Below are 27798 nucleotides of genomic sequence, written 5' to 3'. Positions count from 1 at the left end.
AAAGCATCACAAGTGCTAGAAAAAAAACCTGTACGAATGAAACGTACGTAGCAGAAGAATCCAACTTAAAGAGAGAGAGAGAGAGAGAGAGAGAGAGAGAGAGAGAGAGCACAAACACACAAAAGTTACGTGGTTCGGCAATGTGCCTACGTCCACAGGAAAGGGAGACTGAAAATCCATTACTAATTGATTACAAGGATTTCCTATTTTCTATCACCCTTTTTATACAGGGGAGGGAGTTGTACAAAGAATGTGGACTGAGATTGCCCTGTGCTGCAGTCTGAGACTATTGATGAAGAACACTAACTTGCGCTGCTCCGAAGCAAGGATATAATTTCTTATGTTCTTGAATCTTGATCAGCGGTATGATTCTTAAAGAAAGAATACTGCAGCTCCATCTGATGTAAATGTGCAAATATGATTCAAGGGAACCCTCAACCCCTTCTCATGTTCTTGATCAGCGAATGCGGTTCAAATGAGCAAAAGGCTCGGGGTTAGCTTTGGGAGCTGGTTTAGCCACCTCAGGGACCCCAAAAACGTTCCAAAACCTGAGTGTTTCATCACCAGCTGCTGATGCAACTGTGCAACCATCGGGGCTCTGCAGATAATTCACAACATGAAAGGATTTAGTTTTATGTCTGTAAGGGAACATAGCTTACATATTCAATTCCATTATAAGGTTGTCAGATTAATTACCTGAGCCATATAAAGAACTCTAGAAGTATGGCCAGTGAGCTCGGCAATTTTAGCCATCGACGGGTATTTCCAAAGAGTGAGCTGATTCTGAGTAAACCCATGTGAGCTAAGCAATTCCCTTTCATTCTTGTTCCACAGCAAAGAACAGACCTGAGAGCCAGTGTCAACCGAGTTCAAGCATGCACCTGTGTGAGTGTTCCAAAACTTTATGCACCGGTCACCCCCGCCTCCACCAGAAGCCAATAAATTGCCCTGGAAAGGACACCAAGCCAGGGCTTTCACTGCAGCTGTATGATCTTCAAGTCTGTGAAGCCACTGAGTTGGTGAATTTGAAGATGCCACTGATCTGTCCCATATATGGAGAAGGTTGTCGTTTCCTCCGCTAGCCAATTGTTGGCCTGAGGCCGACCACTTGAGTCCACAAACCTCTTGCTCATGTCCTCTGTATGTCTCAACAATGTGTGATCTAATTCTTACATCATTGTTCACAATGCAACCGTCCATCCCTCCAGTTGTAAGAATGTGGTTGTTCCATGCCAAAGAGCCTACTCGTGAACGGTGGCAACCTCTCAAAGTTCTCAGCTACAGAAGGAAACAACATCACAAGAAATGTTGGTAAAATTGGCCACGATGTAGCATAAAACAGAAGAGGAATATGACAACCAAACCAACCAACCTGTTTGTTAGCAGTCGAATCCCATAACTGTACTTCAGAATTGTCCAGTCCAATAGCAATGTGGCGCCCATCAGGAGCCCAACTGACGCTGGTCACAGATCCAACTTCATCCTCAAATGTGACCAGTTCCGAAGTAGAACCATTGGTAGCATCCCACAAATAAACTGTGTTTGCAAGAGCTATTGCGAGGACATTGCAGCTCCCCCAATCCAACAAATTGAGGTAGTAATCATCCACAAGGTCCGGAGCATCCAATGTCTTCTCTGAGGTCTGAATATTGCATCAAATCATTAGTAGTCAGTTAAACACCGCAACAAATTTTCAGAGTAACCAATCAAGTTTAAGCAAATATGTTCATGAGATCAGAATAAAAAACATATACGCACTTGAGGAATGTGTCTTCGGGGCTTTGCCGGTTTATCCTGTTGCAGAGAAGAGAACTCGCGCGGGAACATCTCAACAGGGGCAGGTGGCTTGTTCTTGAATGCAAGGATTCTAGTCCGGTTCATGTTCATTGCCTCTGCCAACTGCTTCCGATAGGCCTCTCTGGATGGGGAAGAGGCAGCTGGGTTTTCCTTACCTTTCCTACCTTCCGTTAGCATCATGTTCGCGAAATCAAAATCCATTGCTGACCTGTTTGGTATGAACCTGTCCAACTGGTAAGGTAAATTACAAAAGATGCAAATCAGAACATCGGTCAATTAAAGAACCCTAATTACAGAAATCAATTAGATATCAGATCCCAAATCTAGATGAACCCCAAACCCAAACATATATACCAACCAATAACAAATATCCAAATCAAAGTAAAACAGATCCCTAATTTCCGAAATCAAATTGATTGAACCCTAATAAAGAACAGAATCCCAAATTTCCGAAATCAAATCAATTGAACCGTGAAGAAAAATCTATTCGGCATAAAATTAAAAACTCACGTTTTCCCGAGAATTCCTTCGCTGAAGAAACTGTTCTTGAAGAGGGCACCTAGACTGCGACTTCATGTTGGGTGAAGAACCCATTGATCCTGCATCCATGATGTTATACCCACACAATATATATATATATATATGCGAAAACTAAAAGAGCAAAATTTAAAAATCCTGCAAAAAATATTAGTCAGTTCACAAAATCAATCCTGCAAAAAGGGTTAGATTCAAGAAATTGGAGGGCAAGTGATGTGATTGATCTCTGAGCGTTGCAATGAATTGCGATTTCAGAGAGAGAGAGAGAGAGAGAGTAAGTGAGTAATGCTGGGGTTGAATTAGTGGGTTTATATAGCGATAAGATGAAGGGGTTGGCAGACGGGCTAGGGTTATGGAAAGCTTGCAACGGCTATGTATCCATAGAGCCGTTGAAAACTTGTGTGACGGAAAATACCCCTGCGTTTGGTCAGATACAGCACACCGTTTGAGTTCCCTATCTAGTAATTTTGTTTTTTTTTTAATGAAAAATCCCTAATCGTAATTATTAAGGATATCAATTATTCAACTGTGTCTCATTCACTATAATAATGCAAGATCTAGCATTATTATTTTCTTCTTATGAAAGTGAAGGATCTGACATTTTTCAAGAAACTTAAATGGGAGATACACGATAATTTCTTTTGAGGTGTCAATAATATATATAGAGTGAAAAAAAATCATAAGGCGACACGTGGATTTTTGGATGAGGAAGACAAAATTATCTTTGAGGTGTATCACGATTCCTACGCGCAGGTAGCGGGCAATCATCCCTCAACCAAGTCAAAAAAAGCCTCAAAAAGGTAACAACTCAAATTATTTCATCCATCATCATCCTTTATTCTCCACATAGTAATTAATCCTTAAACCTCCCCAACATTTCTTATAAAATTATGTTAATTGGTAATTAATGGATTTATTACCAAATTCATCCAATAATTACCAATTAAACCACCAAATTATACCCCAAAAACACACCAAAGGCCGGTTACCCTCTCTCCCAAGAGGGCCGGCCATGCCTTTTATTTTTGCTACCATATTTTTTTCCCTTTTATGACATTCAATAGCTAGTTAATTAGGCTATTATTATTTGCTAATTAACTAGCCCATTATTTCCATAACCCCCCAAAATAAATCACCCATTGCCTAAAGGCCGGCCACACCTTTTCTCCCCTATATATTGGCTCCCATTTTCACCAAACACTCATTCCAACACTTTGGCAAAAATCCAAAATTCTCTAAACACTATTTATCTCTAAATTCTAACTTTGGCATCGGAGGTTCTTTGGCCAAAGCCCCCCCCCATTCATCGTGGGCGCATGAGGCTCTCCCATTTTCACCAAACACTCATTCCAACACTTTGGCAAAAATCCAAAATTCTCTAAACACTATTTATCTCTAAATTCTAACTTTGGCATCGGAGGTTCTTTGGCCAAAGCCCCCCCCCCGGTTCATCGTGGGCGCATGAAGCTCTTGGCCTTAACCTAAGATGTTAATTGTTTTGTAGGTGCAAAATTGTCCAAGATCAAGGAGGAAGAAATTTGCATCCCTAAACCCTATATATATATATATATATATATATATATATATATATATATATATATATATATATATATATAAATTTATAGCTTCACAATTCTTTTTAATTTTATAGATTTTTTTAATGATTTCAAATGTTTTGAATCATCTTTTATTGTTATTAGCATTTGCCTACACATTTTATGTGTATGATAACATTTTTTTAGAAAATGAGAAGGAAATAGGGAGAGAGAGAGAACGTGGGGGGGTGAGTGTGAGGTTTTTTTTTTGTTTTTTTTAATATTAGAGGTATTTTAACATCACCTGTAGGTACGGATTTAATAAAAAAAAAGTAAATTTTGAACTTGTGAAATTACATTATTACCCATCATTTTTTTTGTATGATAGAAGACTAAGTAGTCTTTTCACCCTCTTTTGGTTGGCAAAGAGAGTTTCATTAATTAATAGAGATATGCTTTCTCCATTAGTATGCTCCAATATTGTATTCATTATTTCTAGTTTTATTTATTTATTATTTTGTAAAGAAAAAAAGAACGTGAATCAAAGTATCTCATTTGGTCTATTTCTGCCAAAATCAATAGCAAAACCAGGCTTCTGAATCAAAACTCAGTCCATCGGAGTCCATCCATGTAAAATTCGTAAATCTTAAATAATCCATCCAGCTGGTATTCAAACACATTCGGTTTCTTGGACAGCACGGTATCCACAAAATTACATACAATCCTACGAAATCTACCGACAAAACGAATGCAGGGATTATACGGCTACGCTACCTATAGAGCACGCTGCTACGAGAAAACAACCCATTTCTTAGAATTCCAACCATTACATCTTCAGAGACTGATCATAGGCTCATAACATAAAGTCTTACCGATGTGAGCCCCGGATCATGTGAACTGCCGCCTCATGTACGTGTCTTCATGGACGAATACTGGTTCTTGGGTAGTAGTGCTCTGCTGTGGCATCTGAGGTTGCCCCATAGCTATTGCCCCTTGATTAGGGGTGGAACCAGCCCATGAAGGATCACTGTTCTTTGCTGAATTTAAGGTGACATAGTAGACAATTCCAAGTGCCACACTTGCAATTGACAAAACGGCACCTCCGGCAAACACTCCGGGTTTCACAACGTAACAGTAGTAGTTGCCAAAGTACATGCTTTCTACACCATGTCGGTCATTGAGTGCAGCACCAGTGAGCAGCAGAAGAAACGCTATAACAAATGTGAACCTGCACCAGTGTGGAGAGTGGAGTAAACGGAAAACACATTCATTGTTAATCCAGTTGAAACAGCTAGACAAGTTGCCTTTTTCTTGTAGAAAAAATGCGCATGTGCTTTTTAACCAGAAAAACAACAGCAGCAACAAGAATAGTAAGAAACTGACAAGATAACAAAACGATGAATTAACCAATCATGCTTATGGATTAGCAGCCTTAGTCATTTTCCTCATGAATGATACAAGTGGTAGTTGAGAATTACCAGGAAAGAACAAAGCAGAACAACGCTACTGTCCAGTTAGAGTTGTAAGGCTGAGGGCTCCTTTTGCAACAAATGCACCCAGAAAATACATTTAGAATTATTTGAGCTAACATAAGAGCCATTGCAGCAGTTACACCAAGTCCAAGAGCCGGACTCCGAGGGTATTCACATTGAGCAGCTGAGACAAACTGAACCTGAGAACCCTGCATGTTAGAAAATGAAGTAACAGAACATTTTCAGCATCGACTCCACTATGCAAACTGAATGCCAACAAAACTGGAAAAAGCCGGAGAAGAAAATCAAATGAACTTAGCATGAAGACGCACTTGCTTAAAGGTTCTAAACAATCACTCCATACTGAAAACTGACAACTTGTGAGCATATTCTAAACAGATTGAGTACTGGTTTGGTACCGAGGTGCTTTTATAGCTGAGCTCAAAAAAGTGTTTGGTAAACACTTAAAGACAGCTTATTTTCACAGTTTTGGATGAAAAAAAAGCTAAAACGTGAAGCAACAAAAATGAGCTTATTCTCACAGCACAACAGAAACAATTTTTTTTCAAAGCACAGCAATACCAAACCAGCCTTGAGTCCACCGACAATAACTGCCGAATGGAGAGGGAAGGCGTAAATCTCTCAGTCTCTCCATTAATCTCCATCTCAGATTCTCACATGAACACAACTCTTTTGACATTAGAGGTCAAAATGAGCTATTAACCTTATGTGCAACAAAAGAATGATTAAAGGAAATGATAGAGCCTAAAAGATGACTGTTCTTGCTCCAGATTTGAGATTTTTAATCGCATTTGTAAAGAAATAACACAATTCCAAACTGCGTTTTCGTTTACTGAAAAATGGGCAAATCTTCATCGGCAAACTACACTAGTGAGTTTCCGCAGTCATTTTGGAAGCCCGAAAGTTGAAGCATTGAAGTCAAATAAATAATTGAAATTTGGAAGTTAAGGTAAAGGCATCGGAAGTCAACACTACATACGATATTAGTTTCAAGTCTTACCGAAAAGGGGAAATGTAGAAGTCAGCTTAACAAACAGCCATCTTCTTAATAGAAGGGCTGGGTTAGCCACTCAGTACTACGGTCTAGTGATATTCCTCTTCACTTTGAAGTAAGAGGTCTTAGGTTTGAATATCCCGGATGGCGGATTCGATACCAAAATAGACTAACCATTGTGTGACTTAGCTGAACTCTCCCTCCCTTAATGTAAAAATATCGATAACTCATAAAAATAAAAATAGAAGGGCTGGGTCTAGCCCGTCGAGGTTAAAAAATGCCTTGGATTTCGAACAGGAAATTCGAACAGATGCAGTGGAAACAAGAAAAACAATGACAAAAGAGAAAATTAACTGCAATCCTAAAACAACTTTCCGTTCGTTGAAGCAGATAAGAAATTAAAGCTTCAAGCTTTGGAATTTGCACCCTTCAAGGATGAACAAAACAGATTAGTTAGTAATAATATGAAATCCCTCTTCTACTTTACTTAATTTCCCAACTTTTCCCAGCAATCGAACAGAGGGTTAGAGTATAATCAAGCAGAAAGGAAGCAGATTTAGACGAACACATGTGAAGAAAAGAAGATCTAAGCAAAACCCAGATGAGCCCCTTAGCTTTTACCTTGATTCTCGTGCCCTCGGCGCCGAAACCTGTGGCGGCTGATAGCAGCCCCAGTAGTCCCACCGCGCAGCAAACCAGAAGCACTTTTCTCTCCATCTCTGGCTTCTGGGATCAGCCAAAAGAATCTCCCCACTAACACTCTTTTTTCTGTTTCTGGCTGTTGGGCGTAAATTTTGGTAACTTGTCTGAAGTCTGAAGAAGAAGAGAAGACGTAAAGTTGGCTGCGCGTCTAGATAGTAGAGACTTGGACAGGAAGCTCCCGGGAGGGAGAGATTTTTAGCCGGGAGAAACATAAGTGGTACATCACGTATTTTAATATAAGTGGTAGAAAATTTTATTTTTTAAATTATTAACTTTTAATCACAAATATCTCACTATTTATATAATAGTATGTGATATACTACCCTATATACCAATCACATTGGAAAAATCTCTCCGAGAAAGGTCGCAACGAACCGAACAAGCTAAAAGTGAAAAATTATATAAATAAACAAATAAAACCCATACAACGGTCGGATGATATTCTTTTCTATTAGTAAATAAGAGGTTTTGAATTAGAATCTTGTAGATGATAAATTGGATACTAAATTAAGTTGTCTATTGGGTAGCTTAGTCAGACTCTCCCCTAAAATATATCATTGTACTGAAGAAAAAAAGCACCAAAAAATGAAATGTCAGCATGAAATGTCAGCCCAACATGAAATGTCAGCCCAAGAAAAGCTCAACAGGAGAAAACAAAAATGCAAAAATACATTTACTTAGGGGTGACGTTCAAACCGGTAAGCCGAACCGGGAAAATACATTTGGCCATGATACGTTCGGTTTTCGATTTTTCGACTTTTAAAACCAAACTGATGGGCCAATATAATTTTTTATTTGTTTTCTACACTAGTCTTTTTTTATTGGACATCCTACTCAAATTGTAGAGTCGATTCTTATACTCACATCTATTATTTATTTTTGTCTCTTCTTCTCGTTTGCTTTCTTTTCCAAACTTTACAAAAAAACAACATATTGAACTAAATCGAACCAAACTAATTATAAGCATGAATCAAACTGAATAGAACTAATTAGGTCCAACCAAAAACGTCTTTAAAACAAAATATTAATTGCTTGTTTTTGTATTTACATGCCAAAACAAACACTAAGTAGTATAAATTGGGGCCTACCCGACTCATAGATTTGTTTTTGGCTCGTGATTAGTTAGTTTTGTGCATTTATAATTACAAGAAGCTGTTATTGAGACTCCAAATATATTATGTTGCATTCAAATCCATAATTTCATTCAAACAGATACCAACCTTACTCTCTAAAAAAGAAAAATGCTACCCTTCTTGAATTGATAATTTAAATCTAAAAACTCCATGTTGTTTTTACATTTTCTAGAGAATAGGCCTCTTGCAACAACCGATACATGATTGAGGGTATTAGTATAATTTAATTAAATGCATGTATTTAGCCGTGTGCTCATTGAAGACCATATACAAGCAAAGCTCCGACGCCGGCAAGACCAGCCGCTAGGCCAATGATGACGCCGATCGGAGGCAAACCGCCGCCAATGGCTTTCCCGGTGTTGACATCGTATTGTGCAAACCGCTTCTTTGGTGCTAGACATTGAGGGCATGTGTACGAATCCGGCTGCAATTGCATGCATGCATCAAAATCACGTACACAAACTCGTCTAATCTAATTGGTAATTGGTGAAAACGGAGCTAATTAAATTACCTGCTCATCAAAGGGCTTCTGTAATGTGTATATGAATCCACAGTCAAGACATATGTGAGTAGCTCTAGCCTGAAAATTGTTCATGGTGCACCCAATCAATAGTATAATTCATAAGGCGCAGAGTGTAGAAGCTCATGACAAATGAAACACAATAGGCTAATAATAATGTGGTTCAAATTCGTTTTTGGCGAGAATCGAACTTAATACCCCACTTACTAGTAAAGAGAAATATCACTAAATAGTAATACTAAGTGACACTATATTATAAGTTGGTGTTATAAGTTGTACACTATAGTATCATTCCGCGGGTTATGTTAATAAAGTGATGCTTGCCTTTTGAGCCTCGGTTAGTTTCCGTCCAAAACGAGGTGGAGCTGGACGCTTGGGTAGGCGTTTAACGTCGACAGGAGCACCACCCCTACATTAAAAATGACCACAATTAACTTCAATTTTCCAATCTAAAACAGTTTTATTAATTCAATAAAACCAATTTATATTGCAACATTAAATTAAGAAATGGATAAACAACCTGCTAACAACAAAGTAAACAGAGTCTGGCTTGGCATTGATCGCAGTTTTTGTAAACCCTAGTTTATCTGCTGGCCATAATTCATCACCAAAGAAGCTGCTGGTGTAGATGACCTGGTCCCCTGCCTTGAGCCCTGACTTTGCTGCATTCCCACCTCCATCCACAGCCTAGACATATTATCAATACATATAATATAAGATTAAGCTCCCAATTGTTAGTGATCATATTCTTATGGAAATTGTCGTCATCACTCCAAAATAGTCATCCTGCAATATATCATCCCTTTTTAATTTTATCACTATGGAGGGGTGCATGTGACTAGTTTGGAGTGCGACTAACAGCTCCATGTTCTTATAACCGTATAAATGGAAATTTGTACAAATATATTGAACAATTGGAGATAGGAAAGGAAAGATAATAAGAGAAACTGACAGTGATGGTAACAGGACCTCCGGGCTTTTGCCCCAAAGTGAGGCCTAAAGGCTTGTCCACCTCAGCCTCGATCGACTTGGCTGCCCCAGCAGTTCTTGCTGTAACCCTAAGCCCTCTTCTTACGTTGTTGCCTAAACCACTCCTATTATTCAAATCTGCTACCAGAGAATATAGCACTCCCCGTTTGGCTTCTCCAAGTGACAATCCTTGGAAGCTAGATTTCTAGATATATAGAATATAGAACAAAACAAATGTAGTCATAAAGTTAGATTTCTTGAACAGCATGATTCGGAATCAAAACATATCCAAATGGTGTGACACTTTGGCAATATCACAAACCAATCACGCACCGATACCCTATATGATCATTACTTTGGAATACTGCCACAATGACATACCCGTTGCGATAGATATTCTTGTGGTTTGAGCATTAGAATTGGTACCTACCTGGCATTGAACCGGTGGAAATTGTTTTGGAGTAGCGACCTGTGGAGTTCTTGTCGAGTGGTGCCTGTTGAAGGTGGGGGAGCAAGAGGAGGAGGAGGAAGCAGCAGCAAGCACCGCCTGTGACATGTTTGGTAGCGCTAAATTGTGACCAGACAGAGAAGCTAGAGTGAGTCAGGCACACACTCTTCTAGTTTGATATCTAGATGAATGAAGCTGTTGTTCACAGGATTGCAGGACCAGATAAATTTTGATTGGCCACGATTGATTTTAGTGGCCACTGGCCAGCCACAAATCACAAGCACCAACTTTCTTCCAAAAATAATTAGATCTTATAAAAATTGCTGGGTCGAATGCTAACCAAGCCTGGTCAACCGCGTACTCGGGCCATCCTTGCAAGCCCAAGGTAAACAAGAAGGATTTTCAATTACACTAGACGCGACATCTCTAATTTATATCACAACACTTTGTGTTTGAATTTTCTCATATGGTGCCACATCATTGTTTTGTGACATTGTCGCCTTATCTTATTCGTTTCATATAAGTTATTTTTCAAGGTAACCTCATGCCATGCCAAGGTAAATTACAACTTGCACACCTTCGTCCATATCCGTTTCATATAAATTATTTTTCAAGTTAACCTCATGACATGCCAAAGTAAATTACAACTTGCATGCCTTCGTCCTTGTATATGTGCGTTCTGCAAAGCAAACCCGCGACATGAGGGATCGCTTGCTGCAATTAATTTTCCAATTAACGACTGAAAGGGGTTGATAACTATTGGATATTGATTTTGTCACGAAAATGAACTGTCACTTATTCATTGTGCAATGTGCACATTCGACACCGCCCTTTAGCATGCCTTGGCTCCCACATGTGTCCCCTCGCGATGTTCTTCCCAATAATGTCTTCATTCCTATACTTTTGGTCAGCAATGCATAATTAAGTAATACTCTTTTTACGACATATGTGTGGAGCCAAAAATATTCGCTAGGCGACACGTGGACTTTTGAACGAAAGAGGACAAAAATACCCTTGAGGCATACCGGGATTCCTACGCGCAAGTAGTGGGTAATCATCCTCAACCAATTCAAAAATGCTCCAAAAGAGGTAACCAATTCCAAATTATCTTATTTTAGGTAATTATTTCCAAAACTTAATTTCCCTAATATATTATTTAGTTAATTAATTATCTAAATAATATATTCTTCCCATATCTCCTAAAATCATCCCTTAATTATCAATTTGAAACATCCACTCAAACCTAAAAAATGATATAGGGCCGGCTACCCCATTCAAAGCCTATTCCATCACCTTTTTCTACCTTTTCCACCTTTCCTTCCCTTTTAAATTAGCCAATCAATACCATAAATACTAAAACATTTCCTTTCATATTTAATTAGCCAATTAATTGGCTAATTAAACCTAAAATAAACCCTAAAATCCCACCTAGTAGACCGGCCACATTCCCTCTCTTTGCTCCACACCTTTTCAAATTTCTTCCACTTTATTAGCCAAATAATGCTAGTCATTCAATTGGGTAACTTCCCATTTATTTCTATTATATTTTATTAGCCAATAAAGTGGCTAATAAAACCACAAAATTCATCCCAAAGCACAAAGAAAGGGCCGGCCATTTCTTGAAGATGTGGACCAATTTGGTCCTATAAATAGTCACCCATTTTTACCAAACACTCATTCCAAATCTCTTGCAAAAATTCCAAAACACTCTAAACACTATTTCTCTCTAAAATTCTAACTTTGGCATCGGAGGTTCTTCGGCCAAAGCCCCCCCATTCATCGTGGGCGCGTGAGGCTTTTGGCCTTAACCTAAGGTGCTAGTTGTTTTGTAGGTGCAAAATCGTCCAAGATCGAAGAGGAGAAAATTTGCATCCACAATATGTTCGTTTGTTTTGGCACCCTATAAATTCTAGCGTTCGACACTCGTGATTACTTGGTTGTACAGTACTAGTAACAAAAGAATGAACCATTTTTGTTAATTTCACTTACCAATTGGCCACATTTGTGGGAACTATAAAATCTTTGCTTCTTCTTCTTTTTTTTTTGGCACGCACGCTTGTTAGAAAAGTGTAAGATATGCTTATCTTTGAACTCGAGATTGATGCAAACATAACATTTTAAGAATTTTTTTATAACTTGTAAGAGACCAAAGACTTGATGTATGCCTAAACATGTGGGTTTTGGTATAATGCCATGCTTGCTAGGGAATATTCGAGTTCCATCCAAGCATAAAAAGGACTTTCAATTGTTAATTAGCATTCCTTTTGTTTTTCTAATAATTAAGTGTTAAACTTGAGATTTAGAAATACATGAACAAAAAGATTCTATTTCACTCAAGCGGAGAGGTTGTAGGTAGAGTTGTTGGCCATAGTTAATCAACTAGCAGTCAATAAACGACCACTGGACTTTGGAGCGTAAATAGGAATTGATAAAATATTCGCGGATATGAGTAATTGTGCTAAATTTAATGATTACAATTATAGATAACCGTTTATATAAATACATGATTATGAGTATAACTGTTTACGTGAACATGGATATTACCAGCTAGTACAAATGACAATTCATTTGACCATTTGTACACGTAAACCTCCATGTCTTGTGAACCTCAATAATACAAATCACGTTGTTAATTACGTGTTTGTTAAACGTGAGTTCTAAGTACACAAAATGTGGTACAAATATATGCACTCATACAGTTAGCATCAATGGGGTCAGGGGAAACTAAAATGCCTTTGTGAGTCTCTTTTGCACTAAAAAAGGTAGATTGCTGTAACGAAACCACCAGTTAGTCCTCTTTTTTTAGAATAAAAAAAATTACCCAATGTCTAATAGAGGTAAAAAGCAAGGTATAAAATATCGATGATATCGGAAATATCGGTAGTTCAAAAACACGGAAATTTCGATGGAAATATCGGGATATTATCGATATCGATAAAAATTGAATAAAAATCACGGAAATTGTAAGAAAAACTTGGAAAGTTTTATTGAAACTTTGCAGGATGTTTATTTAATCAATTATCTATTAGTTTATCATAAAAAATTGGAAGGAAATGCATTGCATGATAGATATAACTTATTTAAGTTGATTATATAGCGAGCTGACAAACATTGTAAGTGTAGAAAATATGTAGTAATTAATGAAATAAGTTTAAACACACCATAATCATTTATATATAATGAATTAGTACAATATTTTACACTTTATACATTGCATGGTAAGATACATGAGTGACTTAGCAAGGTCTAAAATATCGGTAGTCCAAAAAAATATCAGTAGTCCAAAAACACATAAATTTCGATGGAAATATCGGGATATTATGGATATTTTAGAACATGGTAAAAAATATCATTTTAGACAAGAGGACATGTTATTAAAAGTGTCGATTTTGTGCGTCTAAATAGTTTTAAGGCAGAACTCAATAACTGTAAAAACACCAGCCAATGACCAAACGCCACCACATAATTACAAACGCCTCAAAAAAACACCGTTAAAACACTAAAGCGAGAATGTTCGACCAAGTCCGCGACTTGGACGCGCAAAACAAACCCAACCGTCAAAGAGAACGACGCCGCTTCGTACTAGCAATTAGCAAAGAGTACGGTGGGCGGGTAGGTGGCATACAAAAAAGCGAGTCTGCTGGGGCAGGTGGACGTAAAATATTAGACACCACCTTCCAGCTTCCACTATATAAGACGGCCTCATCAGCCAAACCATTTTACACATAAAAGCCAACGATCCCTCACTCCTTCTTTCTCTCTATACACTTGCGCTTAGTCTTTCACTTGTATGGCCGCCAATTCGAGCAGTCGAGGGATCGCGAGCTTGGGGAAGCGACTTATCAACGAGATCCGAACGCGCGATTCAGCTCAGCTCTCTGCTCTCACTCTCAGGTATCCATTTTGCGTTTGATTCGAGCTTTTTCGCGTCTGTATTTGCGTTTAATTTCTCTAATTTCTAGGAAATTTTGATCTGTTAGTTAATATTTTCGTGTTGAAGAAGCTGCGATCTGATCATCTTAGTTGTCTCGGTAGTTTACCGTTTGGAAAATTTGCTTTAATTTCTACAAAAAAAGGTTGAAATTTACTAAACAGAATATATGATTAATTAAGTGTGACTGAAATATTTCCCTTCCTTTTTTTGTGATTGTGGTGTGAGATTCTCCTCTGAATGAATCGCTTTTTCTGTTTCCATTTTGGGACTTTGTATTATACTCTGCATGTCCTGACTTTTTAACCGTTAGATCATTTAACCAAAAATATGATGACTAAGATCTCACTATTAAATTTTTTGGAATACAAGATGCTTGGAAGCTCGGTAGAATTTTAGATCTATTTTCAGCTTCGTTTTTATCGATATTTTGTTGTTTTATGACTAATATTTTTTAGGGAAGAAAAGAAAAAAGTTTAGAAACAAAATTAAATAATGTTTATGGGCATTTTTCGTACCAAGGGGCCAGTTAGCCATGGTACTCGCTGGGTGCGGGGTTTCGATAAGGACACGCCACTGACTAGGCTTCTCATTGGACAATCTCCACCGTTCGTTAATATAATAAGAGGAAAAAGATGTCACTTTTGGTAATTTAGCAACATAATTACGATTAGGGTTTCTTTTTTGGATTTAACCATGGTGATGATCATATTTGGGGGACTGAGATCGTTTCCGGATCCCTTCCATCCGGATCCTTCGGATCAAGCTGGAGTGAGAGATGGAGAAGATAGAGAGAGAAGAGAGTCAGAGAGAGAGAGATGAAGAAGAGAGTCGGAGAGTGAGAGTGAGAAGAGGAAGAAGAAGAACAGTGAAAATGAAAAGATTAATTCCTAACCGTTCAATTTTTGGTTGAACGAAAGAAGAAATCCGGAGAGAATCTTATTCTATATTAGGAAATCCTTAGATCTTTTGCGGATCTATATCTTAGGGTGGTTTTGTTTTTCAAATTATCTATGTGGCAGTGTAAACTTTCAATTGTGACATGTGGATGCGGATGTGCATATGCCTAAAATCTAGTGTCCTTTTCATGGCAAGATCTTTTGGTGAAATATCAACTTACAAATTTTTATGTGCCTAGGTTGCATTTGCAATTTCAGATCGTTTTTATTTCCTTCTTCTCGAGATAGATCCAATTGTATGACTGTAATCTGTTTTTGTTTTTGTTTCTGGGTTCCGATATCTTTTGTTTTCTTCTCATGTGCATGAAGACAGACATGTTTTGGGCTGAGAGTTTTCCGTATAATAATAAGAGAGCTTTAAAAGCATTCGGTACTGTTCAGTTTAAAGAAAAATCACATTTTTACATTAAAAAGTCAATTCTAGTACTATTTATTTTATCTTTTATTTTATCTTTATCGTTAAAACTTAAAGTTTTCAAACTTTTTTTTATTAATTTTCCTTAATAATAACGGAAATGTGGGACTCCACCATCCACCGTCCACAGTATCATACTTGTCGCCTACTTGGATAAATTTTTAGTTGTGACAGGAACATAGATGGTACATCATGTGTTTCTATGTTAATCTTTTAACACGTATATCCTACAATGTATAAAAAAATACATGTATCACGTGTGACGATTACGCTGAAAAATCTTTCGCCTACTTGGGCGGCTCTGATATTTCTTGATAAATGAATGGTGCGGTCAAAGTTCAAACTCGACTTTTGGTAGCTTTTAACATTAACATTACCAGTCCACTTACTTTGACCATGAAGATTTTTTATTTTTCTTTCGTCAGATATTTGGTGTATAATTCATTTATTCGTATGAATGACCTTATACATACATAATACCCGCATGCCTGCTTGAGGACAATGGGCCGGTGAAGTGCAGTGTGCGAAATGGAATATCATACTAGTATTTTTATTTTTTATTTTTAAAAACAAACGATATTATCTATATTAAGCGAGCGGGAGAGTGAGCTAAGTTTTATAATGGGCTAGCATTAATGGGGATCAAATTTGCAAGAATTAAACCTAAGACATCTCACTTACTAATGAACATGAATATTACTAAATTGTAATACTAAATGACAATATTAACACTGGAATATAAAAATTGTTGGGTCAGCTGGTAGGTGATCATTATCTTTTATTAAATAACATGGGTTGGGGTCATGTGACTTGAATATTTTGTTTGGGTGTTGGCATGACATTGACACCTACCCTTAAGCAAATCCTTTTATGCTTTGGCCATTAGGGAATCTAATTAAGATAAAACCGATGGCCAACATTTTTTTTGGTAAGGAATGCCCAACTTGTTTGGTAAGCAGGTAAAGAGTACAAAAGATGGTGGGACATTGTTATCCTTTGAAAAGTTGAAAATAACTGGCTAGATGGTGCATTTGTGGTAAAGCAAAGCTGTCTGTCCTGTCCCTATCTTTCAAACATGCTAGCTTAAGCTGCAATGTTTTTAAATTCGCTTCCATACCCTTTGTGTGTATATTTCTAATTGGTTCGTTCATCCTTTCTTAAATGGCGTTTTGTTTAATATTGGGAAGAAATCGTGTCTTAGGACGTCATTAGCAAGAGTGGGAAATAAGTGCTTTTACTTTTAGTTTTCTTTTTCTTAGAACTATAAATATTAGCCGCCAAGCGCACTCAGCTGCTGTCTCAATTAAGTTTGGCCTAATTTTAAATATCATGTTGTAGAAGTCTTACATCTGAGTGACGCGAATCTTATAACATCACCAAGTCGTTATGCTATTATACTAATCTTTGTGATTACGTTTCCAATGGTCAAGTATGTACATAATTGACCATTTGCTTGTATGTATTGATATTCAGGAGGGCTGCTCACACCTCAATCTATGACAAGAACCCAGATGAGCAGATTCGACCTAGCGTTGTTCCAGATGATGTGATCCCGCCCCAACCTGACAAGTACTGGGCTCCAAACCCCCACACTGGGGTATTCGGGCCTGAAGTTGAACATACTTCTTCCGCAGGCAGGGAGGAAGGTTCCTCCCCAGTGAATGGTGGTGAGGGATCCTCGGTGCTGGAGCAGAAGGCTTGGTTCCGTCCTACCAGCATCGAGGACTTGGAGAAGCCTCACCTCCTGTAACTAGGAGACAACATATTCAAGTATTGAATACTATAGAAATATAAATAAATCGAATATATAGGAGTGCTGCAGACTGCCTATATATATGTATGTATGTTTAGTATTCTGTGTCACATATAGAATACAAGCAGTAGTACTGGGTTGATGTTGATGTTGATAGAATCATATCATTCTATAGTTGGTAGCAGAGCTGGAGCTTACTGCGTTACATATTGTATGCAACTTAATGGTTATGTACCTATGTCTATGTGCTGTGTATTTGTACGGTATCTTTTCTATGAAATACAAGGATATGCTTGTGACCTTATTTTATTTTTCTCGAGTAATGTTAGTGAGATCATATTTTTGTACTACATTTGCTTACAATATCACGCAATGAATGATGCGTACAATCAAAGTTTAATAAGATAAATTTATTAGTTAATGTGACATGTATACATTACTTAACATCTGAGATGCGCCAATCCCGTCTTTCCCCACGAGGACAGAAAAACCAACATACCACGAACACCGGCACAAAGCATACCCAAGGAGTGGGCATCCATCCAATCTTCACTTATAGACATTAAATGGTCTTATTTCCCTTCGTTAACTACTACTGATAAACAAGTTAGTAGCTTACTCCGGTGGAATGTTGGGACAGAGCAATAACCGTCCTTATCCTTATAGTAAAGAAACTAAACCTTACCTAAGAAAGCAGACTATGACAAGAACTGGGCTCCAAACCCCCACACCAGGGTATTCGGTCCTGAAGCTGAACATACTTCTTCCGCAGGCAGGGAGGACGGTTCCACCCCATGATGGTGGTGAGGGATCCTCGCTGCTGGAGCAGAAGGCTTGGTTCCGTCCTACCAGCATTGAGGACTTGGAGAAGCCTCACCTCCTGTAGCTCGGAGACGAAGGTGGATTGTCTGCCCTCCCATTTTCATACTTTTCCCCTTCCCTCCTGTTTTGTGTGGTCACGGTTAAACCACGTCAACATTTTATATTCCTATTACTTTTTGTTTTATTATTTTTATAAAAAAATCAATATAAAATGTTGATGTATCTTAACCGTGACCACATAAACATGAGAGGATAGAAAAAGTATGGAAATGGGATGACAGACAATCCACCTCTCTCTCGAAGACAACATATTCAAGTATTGAATATATATTATAGATAAATAAATAAATAAAATATATAGGCGTGCTACAAGCTGCCTATATGTACGTATGTATGTGTAGTGCTTAAAGTAGTAGTTGTTGGATATAAGTCAACAATCTGTGATACTAATAAACAATAAATGCAATATGAATTAACATAATATAAATTAGAATACGAATTATAAAAACAGACAACTTCAAGATCGAGGCTTGCGTACCGCAATGTCCTTGAAACAGAAATTTCGTCCCTACTCAGTGCTTGTAGTTCTACAGACGTCTGCTTCACCAGGATTCAACGATCTAAGTCAGAAATTTCAGCACTGGAAAATTGACTTCTGGCGAATATTAATGTGGTTCTCTCAGAAAGGATGTTTATGATTGCAGGAGAAGATTTATGATTTTTCTGTGTTGTAAATGCCATGCAGATGGATGTATATATAATGTGATTATACCTGTTCGCAACAGGTATGAGGAAGGAATGCATCTGTTGGGAGACATCTGCTGAAAATGGTGTTTTTGTTTCTGCGTTTTCACACTTCAGACTTCATCTGAAAAGATGAGTCTGTTGGTAAGAATAAATAATTAATTAATTTAAATTCGAAATTAAAAATAATTAATTAATTTAATTATTAGAGTCCAAGGCCCATCTTTTGACAATTAAATATATATTAAATATATATTAATTATAATTAATTATATATATTAATTACCAATTAATTAGTACACCCCAAAGCCCAACCCCAAAGGTGAGCTCAATTTTAGTCTCCAGGCCTATTACTCCAATCACTTTTTATAAAGGATAAAGCCTTATAAAGTGATAAAATCTTTTGGGAATGACCAATGTGGGACAAAGAAATTTCTACTCAAACTACTCAAATTTCCAACAATACCCCACATTTGAGTTGAAATTTCATTCAAACTCCAACAGTAGTATTCTGCGTGTTTACAAATAGAATACAAGTAGTAGTACTGGGTTGATGTTGATAAAATCATATTATATGGTTGATAGCAGAGCTGGAGTTGACTGCGTTACATATTGTATGCAACTTAATGGTTATGAACCCAACTATGTCTCTGGGCTGTGTATTTCTACGGTATTTTTGTATTCATGGGATATGCTTCTGACCTTATTGCCATTTTAACGAGTAATATTGGGAAAATTGCAGTTTTATACTATATTTGCGTACTATCTCAGATTCTCAAGTAGCATACAATTAAAATTTAATAAAATAAATTCATTAATTAACGTAACACGTACACAGTACTTACCACATAAAATGTACACAAATTTACTACAAAACTATTGTTTACCACGTAAAACGTACACAAATTTATTACAAAACTATCGTTTTCCTGGTATTTTTCTATTTTCCCTCCTCTCTCTCCCCAAATTTAGCATTCGTAAAGATCAGGCTTTGGGAAGAAGCACCAACCTCGAACGAGGCACGGGAACAATTTTTCTACTCTAAAAGATTACCTTACAATTTTGATTGCTCCAAGAAAATAATCCTAGATGCTCCTGAATTTTTTTTTGAGGAGTTCTGAGGAGAGTCTCCAAGTGCCTTTCTTCATGGACTCTTTGCCAACAGATGATCACACCATCACCTTCCATCTGTATGCCGCTATGGGCACTGTTACTTGTGGGATGTTTCTCCCACGAGTTTCATTCACTTGGTGGATGTAGATTTGAGTTGTGCCATGATGGAAGAGGGTAGAATCTTCTTCTTTTCCAATTTGGAGGCTATGTTTGGTTGGATACCGGTGACTGCAAAAGGCGGTAGTTCGTGGTCGGTGGTGTTAACGACTTCTATGTAACAAGGGTTTTTTCGTTTTCTGTTTGTTTGTTTTGGCTCAAAATTTGGGTTGGACCCTTTTGCTTTGGGTTCCATATTTTAGTTTTGGACTTTACTTGTAATTGGATCATAATTTGTAAATGTGTTGGTTATGAAATTTACCTTTGTACCAAGAAAAGAAAATTATAACACTCAATTAGCTATATGGAAAAACTCCGGATAATCTTGCCCTTCACAAATTAACCCTAAAATAAAAATACGAAAGCATACCATCAAAATTCTGGTTACCGTCGTACCTTCACCAGTTGGCCTGTACTCTGCCCCTCCCCCGGACCCTGATCCCAACGGTTCGGATTTGGATTAAGATTCGGCCATGGCTTCGTTGGAAGTGAGAGGTTGCAGGAGTTGTGGTTTAGTATCTGATTGATAACTGGCCTAGGGTTTCGAAAACTGTAAGACTACCCATTTTGAAAAGATAATCAGTTTCAGGCCCACTTCCTTTTTCCTTGGGGGAAATAGGTTAATCCTTTTCAAAGCCCTGATTGACTATTAAGGTGTGTTTTTAGGGCTTTTTTTTTATTTTATTTAATTTTTTTTATTTTAACGAACGATATTCTCTACACTAAGGGGAAGTGGTGAATTTAGTCTCAAAATGAGCTATTAATAATGTGGTTTAATTTTGCCTTTGGTGAAAATTGAGCGTAAGACCTTTCACTTACAAATGAAGATGAAGGATATGAATCTGTTGTCCTGAAAGTGGTGTCTTCTTCATGTCTCATTCTTTATTTGTTTGACACGTGCACTACTACTTAACTATAACATGACTGTTAACTTTTAATAAGTTCAAAAATAAATAATAAAAAGTAAATTAAAACTACGGGTAGAGTCCCATTGGTTCTTGCAAAACACAAAACAATTGACCCCCAAATCATAATGAAAGATCAAATTCCAAATTTCCATCCCAATTTTCCCTAGAAACAAACTAAAAATTCTCTCTCCAGGAAGTCAAAGAAGCCGAAAAGAAAAGCATCGCTGCTACGTCAATGGTGGGTGAGGTGGTGTCTTTGCTCGATTTCAACGCCAGTCCGGGTCTTTCTTCACAGAGCTTCAAGCCACCATTTCCATGGCCGGTGACAAAATCCATCGCATATGGATTCTTCTTGTCCGTCAATGGCGAACCCGCCGTACGCAGATGACATCTTCAATTTTTTTTCTTCGAACCCAAGTGCGCCCAGATCTCGCCCCAGATCCGTCAATCTCCATCCCAAAAACCAACATATTAAGGGAGGGGGTGGGAGTGGGCGTTGGTGGTGACTGGAAATTGGGGAGTTGTTTATGCTATTTTTATTATTATTTATTTTTTTAACTTATTAAAAGTTAACAGAGTTATGTTATAGTTAAGTGGGAGTACACGTGTCAAACAAATAAAGAAAGAGACATGAAGGAGGGACCAGGATCCTCTCCTGAGCTAAGGATGAGGATCCTCCTCATCAATGAGTGTGGGCCGTTGGATGAAAATCCAACGGTTACAATTATTATAATTTTAAAGGGATCCTCCTGTTTGTAGCCGTTGGATTTTCATCCAACGGCCCACACTCATTGATGAGGAGGATCCTCATCCTTAGCTCAGGAGAGGATCTTGGTCCATGAATGAGACACCACTTTTGGGACAGTAGACCCGGAGCCGAAGAGGAATACAATAGACCTTAATATTTAGTACTAGTTGATGTGTTTTATAGGTGTTTTTAATATGACTGAAACATTTTTGATAAGGTGCTTTTAGAACCATTTCTTCCTTTAATAAAATGCAAGGAAATTTGAAAATGTATTTAAAGTACTTCTTGCAATAAATTCATAATTGATGCTTCTTTTAAAAACGTTTTTAGTTAATTTAAATGTAGTTCCAAAATTGCCTTTAATTTAGTTTGTTTATTTATTTTTACCATTACATATCTAACAAAAAAATTGATTTCATTTCACTTGGTTTGGACTACATCGGGAAATTTTGACTGCCTGGGATTTAACTTTTTCAATATAATCAATTAGCATGTCGATTTTTTATTGGTAATTGGGAGTTCATTCTTAACCGCTGAGGTTATAGTTCAGCCAACCAATAATGAAAGAACAATGTGTTATAATTTGAGTGAAACAGTAGTGTTGTGTGATTCTATTCGCCAAAATATCACTCATTTAGGGCACAAAACCCACAAATCCAATTATTAACTAGTGATCGACAAAAAAAAAAAAAAAAAACTTATTAACCAGTGGATTTTATCCATTATATCGATTGTTACTAGAATTATGGGATCGTTCTTATATGATAGATTTTTCAATGCGCCAGTAACAAGAATATTGCAGTTTTTTCATATGACCAAATTGGAGTTCACTTCAAACATTGGCCGAAAATGGGAAATTATCCATTCTTACATTTCCAAGTTTAAAGATCAAAGTAATACATAATAAAGACACACATCTCAGTTGTTATAGTTAGATAAGATGACTGAATTTCAATCATCGAATCCAAACTAATAGCTAGGTTAGCTTACAACATGAGTTTATTACAAATAAAATATTATTGATGCAAACATAATATTAAGAGGTTTGTTTAGTAAATATATCACTTAATCATGTAAGATGATTGAGAGGGATGATCATCATCCCCCTCCTTCTCCGTTGTCTCTAGATACTCGCGGTCGTCTAACAGATCTTCATCATTGACATCCTCCTGCTCGTCATCATGTTTCTCGTTGAGCTTTCTAAGATGGGCTATAATTTCCTTGCTGGGCAAGTTAACATGAGTTTCAATAGTTTGTTTCAACAGCATGTACTTGTCTGGTTGATGAATAGACACGTCTTCCAGAAGCCTTTCCACGTTATGCTTCACAAACGCTTTGAACAAGATTTTAGTAGAATTTAAGGCAGAAAATGCCTGCCCGCTCAGACGTTTTCCTGTTTTGCAGAAAATCGCAAACGATTCGCAGTTGTTTTCAAACAGGTTATAGTCCCCGAAACCCTGTTCCTTGTTGAGCAATTCCGTGGCGCGAGGTATGACTTTGTCAGCTGAATTGGAACGACCCGTCGTGCAAGTTCCTGGAAATTTCAATAGGAAGTGAGCCTGAGAGACTCCGTATTCGAACCGGTAAAGCCCATGGCCGTCTAGGAAGCAGTTGACGCAAGTTTTGATCACTCCTCGTGCCATATCTGGGTGATGCCCGCAGTTTTTGCATTTAGTAATCCAAAACATCCATAATTTCTTTTTTGCAACTTGTGTTCTGGTGTAGTGGATCACCCTATCTGCCTCCACGCATATTCCTGAATATGTATATAACCAAAAGCCAATAGCCAAAATGTATAAAATAAATTAAATAAATTATTGTGAGAGTGAATTAGGGGTGTTAGGTCAGATGTGGAAGTTAAAATTAGAGGAGCGTTTCTTTTAACAGCCAAAAATAGTTTTTAACTTTGTTTAACAGAGAAAACTTAGATGTACTTCTGACTTGTAAAAACACTTTAAAGAGAAATCATATACCAAATGCCTCTTCAGAAAGCATTTACGCTATTCCACAAGACACTTGAACTTTTTATAACAATTTTAACATATTTATATAGAGGCACTTAGAAAAATGACAAACATGCTCTTAGTTACTGACCATGGTGGGAGTATGTGTACAGTGCTCTATAGGTATAGACGTGATCTCCTGGCTTGATCTGGGACTTATCAACCTTGTTTGAGAACAGTCCCATCTCTCTCTCTCTCTCTCTCTCTCTCTGAGGGTTACTCGATCGATCTTTTGAGAGACAAGTGTAGCAATTAGTGTGATTAGCTAGAATCAGCTGTTACTACTTTTTATAGCCAACAATGGGGCAGTAAAATGGTCTTACAAGAATCAATAGGACTGATTAATAATAATGATCATGAGAATTAATTAATCATACTAGAAGCAGTAAAATAATCTAATCAGTACTGTTGGTGAGAGTGGGATGAAACCGTGTTACTTGTACAAATTAACTAAACATACCAACTGCCAATTTGCCAAGTTGGATTTTATCTAAAGAGCAAGTCTTTGAAAGAGGGAGTTGACCTTAATTAGCTATTATGCCCGCCCTGATCAATATTTGTGCATCGCTTTCCTTAATTTTACAACTTTGTCACAATATATTGCATAACATATTGCATACTTTCTAAATAGTATTCATCCCATCTCGTCATGCCATAATATAAACAAAAATAAAATAATAGGTAAGTAGATAAAAATAGGGATGGGGCTTGAGTTCAAATCACTAAATACATAATACACAAGTAGTTGCATACGTTCTAAATAGTATTGTAATTCAATCACTGCTACACATACTTCTTATCACTTGTACATTTTAGTTTATCTACTAGTGAAATATTAAAAACAAATTTAAAGACTTCGCCTGACGAAGTGGGACAAATTTTGTTGGACGAAAAAAATAATAAAAACTTTTAAAATATTACTCAACGAAATAATAAAAAGTTTGTCGGTCAAAGTGATAGTATTTGTCGAGCAAGTGTGTATTTTATGATTTAGGGTTTATAGTTCGTCGGGCAAAATGTAACATTTTCGCATAATCAATTTCTTTGAAGATTTTTGCAGTTTGCCAAATTAATTAATTTCAACAATCCAATCGTCAATTAGTTGGTATATACGTTGAGATGGCATATGCCAAAATCACCCAAAGATCATGTAACGAGACCAAATTTTCGACGATTAGAAACGTATCATCACAATTTAGTGGGTTTAGTTTCAATTTTTTTAGAATACAATAAACGAACCTGATCATCAATTTAACATATTTACATTAGTGGTTACCACAAAATGCTACGTTCTACTTAATAAAAGCATATAATAAACATTAAGTGTTTGAATCTATTGCATGTTTTGATTGGATACGTACTCAAGTAAACTAATTTCCATTCTCTTCCTCTCATCGAGAAGTATGATTTTCGTTTTTGAATCACTCGATTTCGTTGAGTATTAAAGAAGTTATGAATATTTAAAATTTACCCAGTTTTCGGCGAGTTTTACAGTTTTCCCGCTGACAATTCACCTTTCAAGCTATTTTCCGCCATCTCCGTAAACCATTGGGCTTCCAAATATGTATAATCTTGTTCTACACTTTTCTATCTTTATTTTGATATATTATGGGTCGAATTCGGTTAAGAAACGATAGAGTTACGAAACTTTGAAAATTGCCCAAAGAGTTTTTAACGAAATGACTAAAATCATGGATGGTGGACAATCTCAGGGACCATTTCTATTGATTATGCAAATCTTATGGACCATTTTGGCTATTTATCCTTTTAAAATTAGTGGACCAAAAGTTTGTGCTACGACCTTTGCCTGACGAATTTTCATCAGGCAAAACATTAAGCAAGAAAACCTTATTTGGCCCAACGGAATCCTTTCGTTTGAACCAAAACCTTATTTTTTTCATGTGAACTTTTAAGTTGTGCTTTGATGTAGTATCTTACGAAGCAATATTTGGCCCATGTAACGAAACCAAAAGCTCTTACCAATTTGTAGGCAGTTTTCATATGAAAAATTATGGTTTGCTAACAAATTTTATAGCTATCGGATATCTATGTCCATCCAATTTGTAGAATTCATGCTTCCTAAATGCTCTGTACTTTCTATTATGTTAGATAAACCTAGTTGCAAATAATCATAAAAAAATGGAGGGTGGGAGGAGTTTTGATAGTTGATGAAGATAAATAATAAAAGTAATTTATGGTGTATTTAGAAAATTTTTATTTTTTAAAACCTAATAAGGTCAAAATTATCATTGCATAATAGGATACATAAATCATTTAGTATTAAAATTTAATGTGATGTGCATTCAACATTTTGTGGAATGCTAATAATAAAAGTAACGTCGTGTTGTCATTACATAAGACAAACTAATTTGTTAATTAGGTCGACTCTGAGAATCTTTAGATCCATCTTTGCAAATTGGCAATTTGCACAGACCGTGTAATTTTTTAATTTTTTTTAGGTCAAGTCAGCATTTCATTCAAACAAACAAACAAAAATACAAAGAAAACGAAACAAGGACCAAAAAATATAGATTAGGCCCAAACAGAAACAATGGCAGTAAAGAAACTGTTGAAGTCGTTGTCACCATTGCAGCACTGGTGAACCATCACATCACGTACGACATACTGATAAAAACAAAAATGAATAGTTTAGTTGCGATTCCTGTTCTTAGTCTCTAGCTGTTATAAACTTAAACCTTATGCATTTTAAATTTTTTTATTGAAATACACGATATTTTCTATGAAATACACGGATATGCTTGTGACCTTATTTTATTTTTCTCAAGTAATGTTAGCGATATCATATTTTTGTACTACATTTGCTTACAATCTCACGCAATGAATGATGCGTACAATCAAAGTTTAATAAGATAAATTTATTAATTAATGTGGCATGTATACATTACTTAATGTTGGAAATTTGAGTAGTTTGAGTAGAAATTTCTTTGTCCCACATTGGCCATTCCCAAAAGATTTTATCATTTTATAAGGTTTTATCCTTTATAAAAAGTGATTGGAGTAATAGGCCTGGAGACTAAAATTGGGCTCACCTTTGGGGTGTATTAATTAATTGGTAATTAATATATAATTAATATATATTTAATTGTCAAAAGATGGGTCTTGGGCCTTGGGGCTCTAATAATTAAATTAATTAATTATTTTTACCAATAGACTCATCTTTTCAGATGAAGTCTGAAGTGTGAAAACGCAGAAACAAAAACACCATTTTCAGCAAATGTCTCTCAACAGATGCATCCATTCCTTATACCTGTTGCGAACATGTATAATCACATTATATATACATCCATCTGCATGGCATTTAGAACACAGAAAAAATCATAAATCTTCTCCTGCAATCATAAACATCATTTCTGAGAGAACCACATTAATATTCGCCAGAAGTCAATTTTCCGGTGCTGGAATTTCTGACTTAGATCGTTGAATCCTGGTGAAACAGACGTCCGTAGAACTACAAGCACTGAGTAGGGCGAAATTTTTGTTTCAAGGACATTGCGGTACGCAAACTTCGATTTTTTGTAACTCTACTTAATTAATATTTCATCTTGTTGAGTCTCTGCAATATATTTATCCGTATTTATTATTAGCATATTTATTTTATTGCGGATTATTAAGGGTATATCCAACACTTGGCATCTGAGATGCGCCAATCCCGTCTTTCCCCACGAGGACAGAAAAACCAACATACCACGAACACGGGCACAAAGCATACCCAAGGAGTGGGCATCCATCCAATCTTCACCTATAGACATTAAATGGTCTATTTCCCTTCGTTAACTACTACTGATAAACAAGTTAATAGCTTACTCCGGTGGAATGTTGGGACAGAGCAATAACCGTCCTGATCCTTATAATAAAGAAACTAAACCTTACCTAAGAAAGCAGACTATGACAAGAACTGGGCTCCAAACCCCCACACCGGGGTATTCGGTCCTGAAGCTGGACATACTTCTTCCGCAGGCAAGGAGGACGGTTCCTCCCCAGTGATGGTGGTGAGGAATCCTCGGTGTTGGAGCAGAAGGCTTGGTTCCGTCCTACCAGCATCGAGGACTTGGAGAAGCCTCACCTCCTGTAACTCGGAGACATCATATTCAAGTATT

At 36.9% G+C, this 27798-nt stretch overlaps 6 protein-coding genes across 6 annotated transcripts in view; 2 read left to right on the top strand and 4 right to left on the bottom strand.

The window, feature by feature from the left end:
* LOC126628717 (60S ribosomal protein L13-3) overlaps positions 1-27798 on the top strand; it is a 95242-nt gene that overhangs the window by 48377 nt on the left and 19067 nt on the right. The gene's annotated exons all lie outside the window — the stretch shown is intronic.
* On the bottom strand, positions 126-2720 carry LOC126628705 (cell division cycle 20.2, cofactor of APC complex-like). The gene is made up of 5 exons (XM_050298486.1): positions 2308-2720; positions 1759-2028; positions 1373-1642; positions 697-1278; positions 126-598 (listed from the first exon to the last, which is right to left on the bottom strand). The coding sequence occupies exons 1-5, from the start codon at positions 2404-2406 to the stop codon at positions 458-460; spliced, it is 1362 nt and encodes a 453-aa protein (XP_050154443.1). The 5' UTR covers positions 2407-2720; the 3' UTR covers positions 126-457.
* Positions 4463-7226, bottom strand: LOC126628716 (uncharacterized). The gene is made up of 3 exons (XM_050298501.1): positions 6978-7226; positions 5348-5550; positions 4463-5097 (listed from the first exon to the last, which is right to left on the bottom strand). The coding sequence occupies exons 1-3, from the start codon at positions 7071-7073 to the stop codon at positions 4758-4760; spliced, it is 639 nt and encodes a 212-aa protein (XP_050154458.1). The 5' UTR covers positions 7074-7226; the 3' UTR covers positions 4463-4757.
* On the bottom strand, positions 8214-10359 carry LOC126628711 (uncharacterized). Its single transcript, XM_050298496.1, has 6 exons — positions 10111-10359; positions 9664-9885; positions 9232-9398; positions 9036-9120; positions 8703-8771; positions 8214-8615 (listed from the first exon to the last, which is right to left on the bottom strand). The coding sequence occupies exons 1-6, from the start codon at positions 10234-10236 to the stop codon at positions 8445-8447; spliced, it is 840 nt and encodes a 279-aa protein (XP_050154453.1). The 5' UTR covers positions 10237-10359; the 3' UTR covers positions 8214-8444.
* LOC126628719 (late embryogenesis abundant protein At5g17165-like) lies at positions 13837-17495 on the top strand. Its single transcript, XM_050298505.1, has 2 exons — positions 13837-14022; positions 16907-17495. Exons 1-2 carry the CDS (start codon positions 13919-13921, stop codon positions 17181-17183), a joined length of 381 nt encoding a protein of 126 aa, XP_050154462.1. The 5' UTR covers positions 13837-13918; the 3' UTR covers positions 17184-17495.
* LOC126628712 (protein LEAD-SENSITIVE 1-like) lies at positions 22546-23865 on the bottom strand. The gene is made up of 2 exons (XM_050298497.1): positions 23772-23865; positions 22546-23433 (listed from the first exon to the last, which is right to left on the bottom strand). The coding sequence occupies exons 1-2, from the start codon at positions 23863-23865 to the stop codon at positions 22739-22741; spliced, it is 789 nt and encodes a 262-aa protein (XP_050154454.1). The 3' UTR covers positions 22546-22738.

The sequence above is a fragment of the Malus sylvestris genome, chromosome 7, assembly GCF_916048215.2.
Source record: "Malus sylvestris chromosome 7, drMalSylv7.2, whole genome shotgun sequence".
Taxonomy (NCBI): domain Eukaryota; kingdom Viridiplantae; phylum Streptophyta; class Magnoliopsida; order Rosales; family Rosaceae; genus Malus; species Malus sylvestris.
Note: the sequence above shows the minus strand (reverse complement) of the source record. Positions and strands in the feature narration are given on the sequence as shown.

Coding starts and splice junctions, on each gene's coding strand:
- LOC126628705 (XM_050298486.1), bottom strand. CDS start 2,406: ATGGATGCAGGATCAATGGGTTCTTCACCCAACATGAAGTCGCAGTCT. Junction 2,029..2,307: donor GAAGGAATTCTCGGGAAAAC/GTGAGTTTTTAA, acceptor TTACCTTACCAG/TTGGACAGGTTCATACCAAA. Junction 1,643..1,758: donor CCCGAAGACACATTCCTCAA/GTGCGTATATGT, acceptor TGCAATATTCAG/ACCTCAGAGAAGACATTGGA.
- LOC126628716 (XM_050298501.1), bottom strand. CDS start 7,073: ATGGAGAGAAAAGTGCTTCTGGTTTGCTGCGCGGTGGGACTACTGGGG. Junction 5,551..6,977: donor CCGAGGGCACGAGAATCAAG/GTAAAAGCTAAG, acceptor TCTAACATGCAG/GGTTCTCAGGTTCAGTTTGT. Junction 5,098..5,347: donor TTCTGCTTTGTTCTTTCCTG/GTAATTCTCAAC, acceptor ACACTGGTGCAG/GTTCACATTTGTTATAGCGT.
- LOC126628711 (XM_050298496.1), bottom strand. CDS start 10,236: ATGTCACAGGCGGTGCTTGCTGCTGCTTCCTCCTCCTCCTCTTGCTCC. Junction 9,886..10,110: donor TTCCACCGGTTCAATGCCAG/GTAGGTACCAAT, acceptor CTATATATCTAG/AAATCTAGCTTCCAAGGATT. Junction 9,399..9,663: donor GAGGTCCTGTTACCATCACT/GTCAGTTTCTCT, acceptor TAATATGTCTAG/GCTGTGGATGGAGGTGGGAA.
- LOC126628719 (XM_050298505.1), top strand. CDS start 13,919: ATGGCCGCCAATTCGAGCAGTCGAGGGATCGCGAGCTTGGGGAAGCGA. Junction 14,023..16,906: donor CTCTCTGCTCTCACTCTCAG/GTATCCATTTTG, acceptor ATTGATATTCAG/GAGGGCTGCTCACACCTCAA.
- LOC126628712 (XM_050298497.1), bottom strand. CDS start 23,865: ATGGGACTGTTCTCAAACAAGGTTGATAAGTCCCAGATCAAGCCAGGA. Junction 23,434..23,771: donor GTACACATACTCCCACCATG/GTCAGTAACTAA, acceptor ATACATATTCAG/GAATATGCGTGGAGGCAGAT.